Raw genomic sequence first — 13,550 nt, 5'->3', positions numbered from 1 at the left:
GTGGTTAACGCTGGAACTGGACCAACAGGACCTCCTCCTCTGGTGTGTCCCTGTATGGGTGCCCTGGAACACTGTCCCTCACATCGCAATTCCCCTGTGCACCATCATTTCCCTTTTGCTGTCCAGTCTAAGTTGTTCCTCTCTCCCTCCTCTCACGGGGGTCCTGGCCCTGGGGGTGCCCGAGTAGGGCCCAGGAGAGGTCAGGGGAGAGATGCTCTGACGCCCTTTAGGCGCACTGGCCTGGCCCGGGGCACAAGCGGCAGCTGACGGGCGCTGCCCCTCTGCCTGCTCGAGCTGCCGGGGCGGCAGGTGCGGGTCTCCGTGCCCCCGGCCCCTCACTCGCCCTGACTCCGTGCCACAACGCCGGGCTCCGCTCGGCTCGGCGTGGCCCGGGGTGCGGCCCGTGGGCGGGGGCTGCACCGCCCGGCCCCGCCCGCGCCCGCCGGCCTGAAAGGGGAAGGCGGGGGGGGTGGCGGCTGCATCCCTCCTTCCTTCCCTCCCCTTCCCGCACCGCCGCGCCTCTCACTCGGGCCGCGCTCCAGCGGGACTCGCTGCAGGTGGGTGCCGGCACCAGGCGGAGGGGCCAGGGCGGGCGGCCCGGGAGGAGCCGGCCCGGCAGCAGCTGCGGCCGCTGCTCCTCGCCCCGTCCCGCCGGGGCGGCCCCTCGGCCCCGCAGCTGCGGCGCCGCCGCCGTGTCCTGCCCCGCCGCCGCCGTGTCCTGCCCCGCCGCTGCCCTGTCCTGCCTCGCCGCTGCCCTGTCCTGCCCCGCCGCCGCCGTGTCCTGCCCCGCTGCTGCCCTGTCCTGCCCCGCCGCCGTGCGGGGAGGGCCCTTCCACCCCGCGGGGCCGGCGGTGTGCGGGCCGGGGTCTCGGTGGGAGCGGAGGGCGGTGGGTACCAGCCTTGCTCCGGCTGAGCGCTGCGGGAAGGGGCTGCGCTTCCTGGGCTGATGGCAGAGGCGCCCGAGCACTGCCCGGGGACGGGGACGGGGAAGCGGTCCGAATTCCCGGCGGTCAGCCTGGCCCCGGCTCTCCCGGACGCGTGAGCGCAGGCTGGGTCCCTTCAGCGAGGGCACTGATGGGCGCGAGTTAGGGCATCTGCTTCAGCGCGTAGGGCCAGAGCCTTGCCAGGTTCAGAGAGCTTTTGTGTAACTTGCTTCAGCTTCCCTTAGGAGATTACATCTCAGGAATGTCTTCCCTCTCCTGTTCTGCCTCCTCTTCCTATGTATCCCTCTTCAACCTTTGTTTAGGGTAGCTCAGCCAGGTCTCATTCCTCTGGCGTGCTCTGAGCCAAGGAGCTCTTAGCTTTGGTTGTGGGATGGAGGTTTTTGTTTGGTTTTGGGTTTTTTTACATGCGGGCATCAATTGTTACATTGAAGATAAGACTCACCCCTAGCTTCTCTACTCCTGTACCTTTGTCAAATGTGATCAGACTTGTCTGTCAGGACTTTATCAACCCCGATGCTTTCTACACAAGATTTCACAACCTTCTGGGGTGTTTAATAATTTTTCTTTTAACGTGGTGCTTCTCTGCAGAAAGAATCTGAAATGAAAGGGCAGTAAATGGGGAGACTCTTTTCCTCCCCACTCCTCTTGATTGCTTCTCTAAAGTTTCGTCCACTTGTATCTCTCCAGTTTTCTCTGCAATCTGAAGAACTTCTTCAACTTGACTGTACAGATATAACTCCTTAAGACCAAAAAGTGCACTGCACTGTCGTGTGCCCTCACTTTGAGGTCTATACCTCACCTGACTATTTGGATATGCCCCAACTCGTTCTGTCTCTTGCATCCAGGGATTACAAATTATGTTCTGATGTGCTGCCACACTACAGAATTCAGGCCACTCACAAGGAGCACAGTCTTGTATCAGCTGCTGGTCTTGCAACCGAGAGGAAAAGTTGCAAGTGAGAGGAAAAGGTCATCCGGAAGAACTTGCTATTGCAGGGCACCCTGGTGTCACAAACCATCTCTGTTCCTTTCAGAAGACAAACAGGAAGCCTCTGGATATGGAATGAGGGAAATCTCACCACCTAGACAGATTTAATGTATGATGAGAGGCTAGGTGGGAAAGCAGATGTGTGGTGTTTTACACCATCCCACAGCTCAAGTTCTTGAAGATGTATGTAGTTTCAAGTGCTGCAACAAACTGAGATACAGAGCTTTATTTCTTTTCTCAGTTGTTATAGATCAGTATTTCCTTTAATACTGTGGTTCCCTGGCACCACAGTTCCCCTATGGACTACCAGCCTCCTGCTAGCCCACAGATTCCCACCTTGCCTGTTCTCCATATAACTTTAATGAGACAGGAAGGATGTTTAAAATGGTCCAAGGTCCCTGAAGTTTGGAACTGATTAGGAACATCAATCTTTGTCCAAAACAGATCAGCCAGAGCACTTCTGATGCTGTTTTGTGGCAGCAGTAGCACCTATGTCAGATTAGTCTAATGCTCACTTGATCACTGCTGTGGTTGTTCCCTTTGGTCCTTCGGGGATCTGGAATTTCTTCATTCTCTGTATTCGTAATGGGCTGCCATGAATATATGGAAAGAAAAATGTTAGAAAGGTAGGCCTGTTTGGAACAGACCACCTGTGCACTATTCACTCTGTGTGCAAAGAATATTTTGAAAACCTTGGGGTTGTAGCCTGCCAGGGGATACTTAGATTTGAATGGGAGGGGGTTTTTCTTGCTCATTTTTTTCTATACTGAAATATTAATACTAATATTGGTAAACTGTAATACTAATATTACTATACTATAATGCTAATATTAGTGTTTTAATGTTAGTGTTATTTACCCGGGTGACTCTGGTGAAGCAGGAGTCTGTGCAAGAGCACAGAAAGTCACCAAGCACTGGGCTGCATGTGATTTATGGTTAGACTTTAAAACCTGTGCTTTTTTAAGTTTACTTTGCACAGTATTGTATCTTTTAGGTTTTTATTTGAGATTCCCCCCTGGGCGGCTCCTGTAGTGTGACATCTTCCTGCAGGGACAAAACTGCTCCTGGAGCTGCATACCTGCCTGCTTGCACAGAGTCTTGACTTTCATAAATTAGCCACAAATAGGTTGCAGAGGGTCCTGGCTTTTCTGGATCATACTCAGAACAGGCAAACTTTAGTATCTTATTCCAGCAAGAGCTTTGAGTATCTAAGGGAAGCTCTCTTTTGCTTTTGGTTTTAAATGAATTCTGCTGCTTTGTTAGCTCCTGAGAAGTTTGCAGTGAAAATATTTCTTACTATGGGCAAAAGCTGCATAGAGACTAGGATGGGGGGTGGGGGGAAATAATTCAGCCCCATGGATATGGGCTTCCAGGTCCTAGGCAGGAACAAGATAATACAAAATACTGTAGGAGAGGGAGAAATGTAAACAGCAGAGTCCTTGCACTTGAACCTGTTTGTTGCCCTTTCTTTGTGGAGTTCTCTGCCTAGACTGCTTGCTGTCAGAGGCTTTAGTACTTCAATCTTATAAAAGGCACCTGAATTAAATTAGAGCTGTAGCTGTTCAGTTATTTCACTTAAATTAATTGATGTAATTTTCCATCAATACTGAAGTCGTAATCTGTCAAACATGTTAAACAGGGCAAAATCATGGGGTACATTTCAGCCTGGTAAGAGGTTTCCCGGGAAGTTTCAGAAGGCTGTGCTCTCTCTGCTCCGTTTCTACTGCCTCCCATTTCGATGTCAATGCATTGCTATGGCTTTGAAAGCCAACTCCCGGCAGGTGAGTGTGACCAGGTGTGCAGGGCAGGGGGGATGCTGCTACTGCCTGCAGTAGCAGTGTCACTTCCCCCTGCGGCAGGCTCTGGTTCTGCTCTTATTGAGGTGTCTGCTCTGCTCTGTGTGCCTTCCTTTCTGCTTGCAGTGACAGGGTTATTTTTGCAATATTTATGTGATTTAGCCACGAGCCCAGGACTTCCAGATCACAAATGAGGAGGTAGTTCTGTCTACTCTGCTCTCAGGTCTAGTGTGGGATCTGTCATTTACTTGGACTTCGCACCTCTGTTAAGGCACAAGTTGTGAATTCACCTCCCCCCAGAATCGCATTCCCATGGCCAGATTTTTTGAAGGTTTCTGTTGAAGACTATCTGCCTGCAGCCTGCAGTGGGTGCAGGCAGCTGAGCTCCCATAGCCAGAGAGCCAGGCTGAGCCAGTGGCCCATGCTATGGATGGTGCTGCACTGACCACACCACCGGCCACAGCATCTGCCCTTGCTGGAGGACCCTGCTGCAAAGCTCATGGAGCAGCTTTGTTGTTCAGTGTCAGTAAGGTAAAGCAGGGAGGTGAGCAGGTGGAATTTGAGCCTTCCCTCATCTGAGCCATTTAACCCTTGTCTAGGTCTGGGACTTCTTTTCTTTGCTGTCAACCTGAGATCATAACAGTGACCAGCTGCTGAACAAGGGACAGAGAGCAGAGTACTGCCCTTTGTGCTGGTAGTTATGTCTTCATTATACCCCACTAAAGGAGCACTAAAAATCAGGGATGTGTATCCAGCACAGCTCTAAGGCTGGAGCTGTGGCCAGGATACCTCTCTGGGCATGGACAGGGGAGAGATTATCTCTGGTGGTATTGAGCTGGGGTAGAAAAAAAGGCCTCTTCCTGCAGCCTGGCATCCTCTTGCCACTTAGGAAGATTTACAGCCTCCCTTATTGCCTGGGCAAGGAGAAGAGGTTCCTGAGCCAGCACCTTTAGGGATTCCTCCTGACATTGGAAAGGATGAAGCTGCCAAAAGCAGTTTGCAGGTCTCACAGTGTCAGCATCTGCCCCTGACCTGAGGGCTGAGATTGACATTTGGATTTTTGCAGCCCCCAGAGGGTCCTGGCTGAGCTGAGGGTCACAGTGATGCCTGGCACATAGGTCCATGGCAGAACATGGTCCTTGCTGAGGATGGGTGACAAATTTTTTCTTTAAATAACTATTCCTTTCACCTGCACTATTTCTTCACCTTATTGCCCAATGAGAAAACACCCTATCCCACACATAAAACCTCTTTTACTCTTCTCAGCATACTTATGTGTGTGTATGACCCACAGGGTGCCCCAGGACAAGCCTATACCTGCTTCTGTCCTGAGCTCCCTGCCATCCTTGAGAAGACCAGGAGTACAGTCTTTCCCTCATTTCCTGGAAGCAGCATGTGCTCTTGATCTGCTGCACAATGTCATAGCCAAATACCTTCCCTGGCATTGAGCAAGATAAATTCCCTCTGGGCCTTTCAAGTAAGCTGAGAACGAGACCAGCTTTGTGGGCTGTAGCTCTGTTGTGACCAACACTGTCACAGGCCAGCTTGTTCCTGCTGGTAGGGAGGTAGGATGCTGGGCAGATCCTTACTTTCCTTGCAGAGCTTTTGCTCTCTTCTCTCCAGCCCGTCACCTTTGTCTCCGTTCTCCTGGAGCTTTTGCTCTGTGGGTCCAACCACCCCCTTGGTATTTGTTAGTGTTTCTCATGTTTGTTACCACTCCGGCAGGCAGAGCCACACATTTGACCCTGGGCGGGAAGGGTGGGAGTCCAAGCACTACTAAGAGTTGCCTTTGAAATAGGGGAGGGTCCCAACCAGCAGCTGCTGTTTCTTTCTCCCATGTCCTGTCCTCACATGGGACAGGAAAGCAATGGAGGAGGAATAGGCCACTTTTACTCTCCCATGTCTGCACCTTTACCTGCTTAGTTTGGCTAGATATGCCCAGCTGCTGAGGGTAGTCTGAAGATTGTATTTAGCAGGATCTTGTCTGTGACTCTTTCCCGCCTTTTAATTGATCAAGCACTCCTGGAGAGGCTTGATCTTGTGCCAGAAAATCTTGTACCAAATCCTATTCTACCATGTCCCTGAAGCCCCCACCCAGGGCTTAGTGTGTGGGGCCATCCAAAATCCACTTCTAATTGTTCCCATTGTAACTTCCCCTTCCCCCTCACTTCCTAGCATGTCTGAACTGGGTTCTCAGAAAACAACTCTGCTTCTGACTATTCCCAAATAATTATCATGTAATTCTTCTCCCAAAATAATGTTAGGTGTGGGTGAGGCGCGTTCGCTTCCAGTGATGTAGCAACATCCCTTACACAACAGAAATGTTGGGTGTTTCACCAAACTGAGGAGGGGATGACGGCTTTAGGAGTGTGACTAAGGGGCGTCAGTGTGCCACGGGTGTTGCGTGTTTGTTGCGTGTTATCTCTGGGGTTGCCTTCTGGGTTTGCCTCCTTCCAGTGGATGAGTATCGTGGCGCTTGATTTCTCTTCCCAGCCCTTTTCCTGGAGCCTCCCATGACTGATCCACAGTGGAGCAGCTCTCTGTCCAGATCCCTGCTGTGCTCTCAGGGATTATGGTTCCTCTGACCAGGTCCTGCTGTTTGACCTGGATTTGCTCCTGCCCTGTCTGTGCTGAGCAGGGTGCCTTGCCAGCCATATGAGGGACAAAGCCAGAGCGTACCTCTCGGCATTCCCACCGAGCTCTGTGGGTCCTTCTGAGAGCTTGCACAGACATCAAGGGCTCAGAGGGAACCAGCTGTTCTGGCTGGACAGAAATAGAAATGAAATCCAGCTGAGCTGGTTCCGTAGCGGTAACCAGGGACTGAGCAGCAAATGTCCCTGCTAGTGCTGTGACCCAGCAGAGCTCCTCCAACCACTCTCCCTCTAACTCTTTGCAATCCAGTCTATTAGTCTTTGAGCCTTAGGAGCACAGAGAAGAGGTTTTCTGGAAAACTCTCCTCATTCACCCTGATATCTAACTTTGGTTGTTGGGGGGCGTTTTTTGTTGGTTTTGTTTTTTGTTTTTGTTTTTTTTTCCGAGGGAAGGCAGGGTGGATGGGGATGGATGTTCCCCAGTGAAGAACTCCAGACTGCTCTCCTTTCCCAGATCATGAGCTGCTGGCTTGCAGCTACAATCACAGCTGTTATTTGCCTAAGTGCAGGACAGAGCATTTCATACTACATTAATGGCACGCTTCTCTCCTTACAGTGATGAAGATGATGAAGGTGCTACTGTGCCCTGCTGCTCTTTTCCTAGTGACTGCATTCACTCTGGAGCCATCTCACTGTGCCAAGGTGCTGATCATGCCCACCATAGTCTTTGACAGCCACTTGCGAGTCTTCATGCGAGTGGCAGAGGCACTGACTGACCGGGGCCATGACCCCGTGCTACTCCTTCATGAAGGTCGGGATGTGGAAACCTACCTGCCTGGCTTCCGTGTGCAGAGGTACTGGGGCATCTTCAGCACAGAGAGCGCAGATGCCTGGGTGCAGGAGAAGATAAAGCGTGTCTTTCAAGGGAAGATGACTTCTCTGGAGATGTTTTCCTTTTTGGAGAAGTACCTGGAAAACTGTGACCTAGTACTGGGAAACTCTACCCTTCTGCAGAAACTCCAGTGTGAGCACTTTGACCTGCTCTTGGTGGACCCCAATGAGATGTGTGGATTTATCCTGGCCCACATCCTACATGTCAAATATGCTGTGATTTCCACGGGTTTCTGGTTCCCAGCAGAGATTGGGGCCACTTCCCCCATTGCCTATGTCCCTGAATTCAATTCCCTGATGACAGACAGGATGGGCTTCTTTGGTAGGACTTGGAATCTTCTAGTCTACATGATCACTCGCGTGGCTACAAAACTGGTCATCCTGCCCAAGTTTGAACGCCTCATGGAGAAGCATAGGGTGGAGCCCAAGACATCCATGTTGGACCTTGTTCATGGAACCAGTCTTTTCTTCCTGTGTAATGATGTGGTGTTAGATTTTCCCCGTCCAACACTCCCCCATGTCATTTTCACAGGGGGGATCCTCGCTGAGCCTGCAAAGCCCCTTCCAGTGGTAAGTGCAGGAAAGCTTTGAGCTATGATTGCACACTAACTGAGGGAGTTATTCAGTACAGATCTTCTTTTGAAGAACCTTGTAAAAGTTCTAATGTCCCAGGAGTCTGGAAAGCTGCTGTGTTTTGGTGCTTGTGGGTGCATCAGGGAGACAGAACACTGAAGGCTGTCTGACTGCAGAGAGGATGTAGAATTAAGTTGTCCACTCTGAAGTGGGATTTGGCTTCACTGTCCAAGTAAAATGGTGTGTGGAATTCCTAAGATGGAAGTGTTGCTCCTGGGACTTGATTATGAGTAGTTTGTTTGCTCTTATGCTGAAGCAGAAATGGGAAGAACAATTAATCTTCCTTGCTTCATCACTGATATATATTAATCCAGAATTTCCTCCTTCACCCTATTTCTCTCAGGGCATTTCTGCCCTTGAGCTTATAGTCATAAGGACACATAGGGGAGAGCTGTCCTTGTTCCCTCATCAAATTCCATGCGGAATCCCAAAGTGTACTAAACTGAGGGGTATCATCCCCTTTTCCTCAGGGTCCAGCCCTGAGAGAAGACTCCTCAGGCATCCCAGAAGTTTTATCTGGCTTATACCTCACTAGTCCCATGAATAATTTCAGAGGGATGAGCTCTTAAAGCCTCCACCCAAAGACAGTATTGGAACAGAGCAGGACCTGTCTGCCATTCCTCCTTTTGCCTTACCACTTTTACAAACACTGGGGGGAAATAAACCTGGACAATAAAACTTAAGCAGTGAAGCTGTCCTGGTGTCCTGGCTAAGGACCCGAAATGATGATAAGGTTTCAACTTTCAAATTATTAAAGGCCTGTCAGAATCTCTGATGGCACCTTTAATTGATGCTGATATTTTTCAGTTAAAAAGAAAAAGTAAGATCAGGTGCCTTAAGAATTAAGTTCTTCAGATGTGTATGCACATCAGCCTTTGCCATGTGGCACGGCATGCAGGTAATGAAAGGCACATAGGGTCCAAAAGCTGTGTCAGAGAACTCTGTGTCACAGCTCTTGCAAAACATTGGCTTGGTCCAATCTGCCTGTGTACATACCTGCCTTATAAAGAAGGGAGTAGTTTGCTAGGGCATTACTCATGTGCTTCACAGCTTCCAGAACAGATCCTAGGGAGCCTGAGGAAAGAATTATGGAGATAAGTCTGGAGCCCTGCAGTAGGTGGTGGCTGTCATGCTAGCAGGTAGGCATGTCCGTGTCCAGGTTATAGGATGCCAACAGAAGAGAGGGCCTGTGTAGGTCTAGGTGCAGCTTAAAGAATGTCTCATCTGAACTGGAGCATTATGCAATTAAGGTATTTATTTCCTCCTATTTGAAACACTATGATTTTTGAGTGCTTCTAACTAGGATTTGGTGAAATACAGGTATGTATTTGAGAGATAGTGAGAATGTTTAGTGGTCAACCATGTTTCCCTAGCAACTTTAATGCTATTTCTGAAAGTCCAGTGTTAAGGTCCAGTTATAACGGATAACATAATCATCTGTTTTGTGAGTCATTGTACTTTTATTTAGAAAAGTAAAATTAGCACTTTCTCTTCTGTAGCAGTTTCAGTGGTTGTACTTCTCAAAGCATGTGAAACTCTCAAGAGAATAGAGAAACCAAAAATCTCTCAGTTGTAAACTTTTTGATTGTTGGATTGTTTTAGGGCACTTTAAGCATTTCTGCAAAGATAGGCTCGAGTCCCTGAAGCATACAACAAAGGAAAAATATCACCAGAGAGTAACACTAAAATGTGTTTTGTAACTCTTCTGTTCTATGATCCCCTAACGTATAGACTGCTATTAACATTCTGAATGAATTTATTTTTCTCTTTTAATAACAAAGATTTTTTTTTTTTTGCCATTCGTGTTCTCCTGCATGCTTATTTCAAAGAAGTATTCATATTCAAATATAGATTTTATTAAACCTCCCTAAAATGCTGCTCAGTGGGTATACATGGGAAACTTGAAGCAGGACAGAATCCATAATGAGAAATAGACTCAGCCCAGCCTGACATAAAAGGGAATGGTCTATGTTTGCTCCACAGCAGATGTGGTAGCTGATTTCTTCTCTCTGCTACCTTTTGGCCTTGTTTGAAAAAAGTACAGGCTTTATTCTAGATATACATCTGTTTATGTAGCATTACAGGTAGCCTCTAAATGAAGGACAGGTAACTGTGGTTTTTACTGGATCTGTAGCTGCCTCGCTGCCTAGTGATCAAAAACTAAATCTGCTGCTTGAAAGTAGCTATCAAGGAAGGGTAGAAGTCTCCTGGCAAGATAGCAAAGCCACCTGCCACCTCCAGGAGCCTTTGACATTGGAGAGTTTGTGGGGAATCTCCAGCACGATGTTGTTCCTGACTGAGTGATGTTTTGCCTGTCATACAGGTCTCCTGTCTTAGTGGTGATGGGAAAATAGCCTTCCTCTTTTTACTCCAGTTTTCTTGTCTGCTCAGATTTTTCTATGTGCCCTATGTTTTCAGAACTTTTCTTGTCAGAGGGTAATTATGTTGCCTCCTATACAGGGGGTAATGCTCTGAAATGCAAGTTTTGGACACCTCCCTGCAAGCTCTAAAGACCAGCCGGTGCTTAAGTAAATTCTGCCTGGCTGGGTGCAGTGAGTGCAAATCACAGTGAGTTTGTTGCCCGGTGAAAATCATGTAGCTTTGTGCTCCAGGTGGATTTGGCTTCGTCTTCTCCATAGACAGCTTTCTACTGACAGAGGCAAGAGTGGGAAGGGCCTTTCTCCATCAAGACTTCAAGACAGCTGTGTGTGTTTTGCCCACAGGGTCTGCGTCTCTGGGTGGAAGCAGCAGAGGCAGGTGTAGTTGTTGTCTCCTTTGGCATTGGGATCAGAGCTCTTCCAAGCGATTTGGTGGAGAAGATGGCTGGCGCGTTTGCTCGCCTCCCACAAAGGGTGGTGTGGAGGTGAGGAGGGAATGGGATTCCTTTTAACTTGATTTGGATGAAAACCAATGTTGAGGGGTGATTAATTTCAAAACATAGAATTTGCTTTCTATCTCTTGATCTGATTGAATTTATTATTGTTCTCTGTGTGTTTCTCTTCCCTTTGTTTTCCCATCCTCTGTCTCCTCCCACAGATACTTTGGTCAGAAGCCAAGAAACCTGGGTGAGAATACGCTGATGATGGGCTGGCTGCCCCAGAATGACCTGCTAGGTAAGGCTGGGTTCTCTGTGTGTGTGTGCTGCTAGCAACATCCCTGGAGTTTAGTCCAAACCACAGCAAAGGCATACAAGGATAACAGCACCTGTGTGGGTCCAAGTCTGTTGCTTCTTGTGAGTCTGATCTGTACAAAACACAGTTCTCACCTAACACCTGCTTGAAACTGCTTGGCTCCTATCTCCCTTCTCCTCCAGGCGCTACTCAGCAAGTTTTGGGCTGCCAAAAACCAGATGTGTTCTCAAAGGGTGGCGTTCTCTCTGCTCAGCATGCTTGGTTTTCCCTCAACATACATCCACACTGTGTGTAGCCCCTGGTAGCCCTCTTTCAACATGGAAGGCACTGACCTGCTGCCATTTCTTTGCCTGCAGGCCACCCCAATGTGAAAGCCTTCGTCAGCCACTGTGGGATGAATGGTGTATTTGAGGCAATTTATCACGGTGTGCCAGTGGTGGGATTTCCTTTCTATGGGGACCAGTTCGACATCATGACCAGAGTGCAGGCGAAGGGCATGGGTATCCTCATGGACTGGAGCAGAGTAAAAGAAGAGGAACTTTACCAGGCTGTCATCACAGTCATCTCTGACCCCAGGTGAGGCATCTGGAAGCATCAAGCTCTTCCTTGGTGCAGACTGTGTGTGGACACCAGTGCATCTTTGTGTTGACCCCTACACAGCCTGTGCTGGCTTCTGGACAAAGCACGGTTTCAGGCATTGCTCAGCTGGCCAGATGTTTTAGTGCCTCGAAATATTTAGATGCAGTTCAGGAGGAGATATTCCAGCATTTGCTGTTAGAGAGTGTGATATAGTCCTGTTTGATTCTGACTGTAATGTTCTTAGAAAGCTTTCTGAGATGGTGGGGCACGGACCTCTTCTCTTGATGCCAGCCTGTCATCAGGGAAAGTGAGATCACAGCCTCACCTTGGGATCTCCCTGGTCTTGTCCAAACAGCTTTCTACAGAAACAGAGAAGTAATGCTCCATCTGTTTGTTCTGACAGCCAGATACTCTGCCCTTTCCTAGAACTGCTGCAGTACTGTGGCACAGGGCTCCCATTTTCTAACAGGACATGCAACTGCTGGTGCTTGAAATGCTGCCTGAGAGCTTGATTTTTTTTTCTTTATATATTTTATATTTCTTACTTATTAGGAGTTGTTGCAACTTGATAGCTTGAAGGATTTGGCCAGTCATCAAGTGTGTAACTTTTACTTGATGCTGAGTGAGGTTTTAGGTGCAAATTCCCCTCAGAAAGTACAATACACATGAACTCACTGAACAGGTACTTGCAAGCTGAACTCTGTGTTATTTTATACCAAATAAAATACACTCTAGCTTGTGCTTTCATGGCTAGCAATTGCCACCAGAGTGGCTTTCAGGAGAAAACTGGAAGAAATTTTCCCTTCTCCCAAGGTATTATTTGGGACTTGAAAGCATCACTGGACATCTCAGACCACTTCTCAGAAATTAAGCTCCTGTCAAAAGGTTAATTTCTTGTCTTCTTCCATTGCAGCTACAGAAAAGCAGCCCAGCTTATCTCAACTCTGCACCTGGACAGACCGATGCATGCTCTCAACAGGACAGTGTATTGGCTGGAGTACATCCTTCGTCACGATGGGGCACCCTATCTTCGCCCTGCTGTCTACGACCTCTCCTTATACGAGTACTTCTGCCTGGACATCTTGGCTCTCCTCTTGTTGTGTCTGGCCGGTACTGGATTTGTTCTCTACAAATCTGTGGTGTGGTGCAGAAGGAAGAGGGCCAGTCCTGTGTATCAGAACGGCAACTGCATGAAAGGCCACTACACAGAAGAGAAAAAACTTCAGTAGTGGCCCAGTGTGTTCCAAGGGGGAATCCTGTCACTGTGAAACAAACTGCTGCTGTGCCAAGAAATGTACGGCATGTGGGCACAGAGAGAGGTGAAAGATCCATGGGTCTGGATGAGAAGAGAGCGGGGAGGGAGGAGTATTGCAAAGGCCTGTGTGCACACCTCTGTGTACAGCACCTGTGGGCGGGGGGGCGAATTCAGGCGTGGGTGGGAGCACTTGGCCAGGACGCTGGGAATGGGGCATGCATGGGTAGGTAGACTTCCAGGGAGGAGTGCAAGTTGTTCCCTTTGTACTGCACATTGGTTTAAATGCTTGTGTTGCTCTTCTGGCTTTTTGGATCGTGGAGGCTCTGGAGGTAGGAACAGCATTTTGTGAGGGGCAGACACCATTTCTCTGCCTTGTTACCAAGAGCCCCAGGAGTCAGGATACCTTTATGTGCAGGTGAGGAGCTGAAGTAGAGCTGTGAACAGGTAAGGGCACTGAAAGTATCGTCTACAAGAGAGCAAAATTGGTCTGTTTTAAATTCTGTGGGTAAATATTGTTCTTCCTGCTTCAATCGACCCTCTGCAATCCTGTTTGTGTTTGAGCTAAATTATTATTTTTTAAAATAAAATTATATTCTTTCTCCTGTGTGGCAGTTCTCTGGTCTTGGTTTAATGTGAACCTGTGATATGTGTAATAGGAAGTTGTTTAAGCTAGATTAAAGTGCTTTTTCCTTCTCATTACTGCTGCTATCATTTCTGCATACTTCCATCAGCAATTTTTTGG

At 48.6% G+C, this 13,550-nt stretch overlaps 1 protein-coding gene across 1 annotated transcript; it reads left to right on the top strand.

Moving 5' to 3' along the window:
• Nucleotides 1-540: 540 nt before the first annotated feature.
• On the top strand, nucleotides 541-12,794 carry LOC126634875 (2-hydroxyacylsphingosine 1-beta-galactosyltransferase-like). Its single transcript, XM_050305724.1, has 6 exons — nucleotides 541-557; nucleotides 6,936-7,780; nucleotides 10,567-10,706; nucleotides 10,880-10,956; nucleotides 11,331-11,550; nucleotides 12,467-12,794. The coding sequence occupies exons 2-6, from the start codon at nucleotides 6,938-6,940 to the stop codon at nucleotides 12,780-12,782; spliced, it is 1,596 nt and encodes a 531-aa protein (XP_050161681.1). The 5' UTR covers nucleotides 541-557; nucleotides 6,936-6,937; the 3' UTR covers nucleotides 12,783-12,794.
• The last annotated feature ends 756 nt before the right edge of the window (nucleotides 12,795-13,550 follow it).

This window comes from Myiozetetes cayanensis, unplaced genomic scaffold (genome assembly GCF_022539395.1).
Source record: "Myiozetetes cayanensis isolate MyiCay16 unplaced genomic scaffold, myiCay2020 scf10, whole genome shotgun sequence".
NCBI lineage: Eukaryota > Metazoa > Chordata > Aves > Passeriformes > Tyrannidae > Myiozetetes > Myiozetetes cayanensis.
Note: the sequence above shows the minus strand (reverse complement) of the source record. Positions and strands in the feature narration are given on the sequence as shown.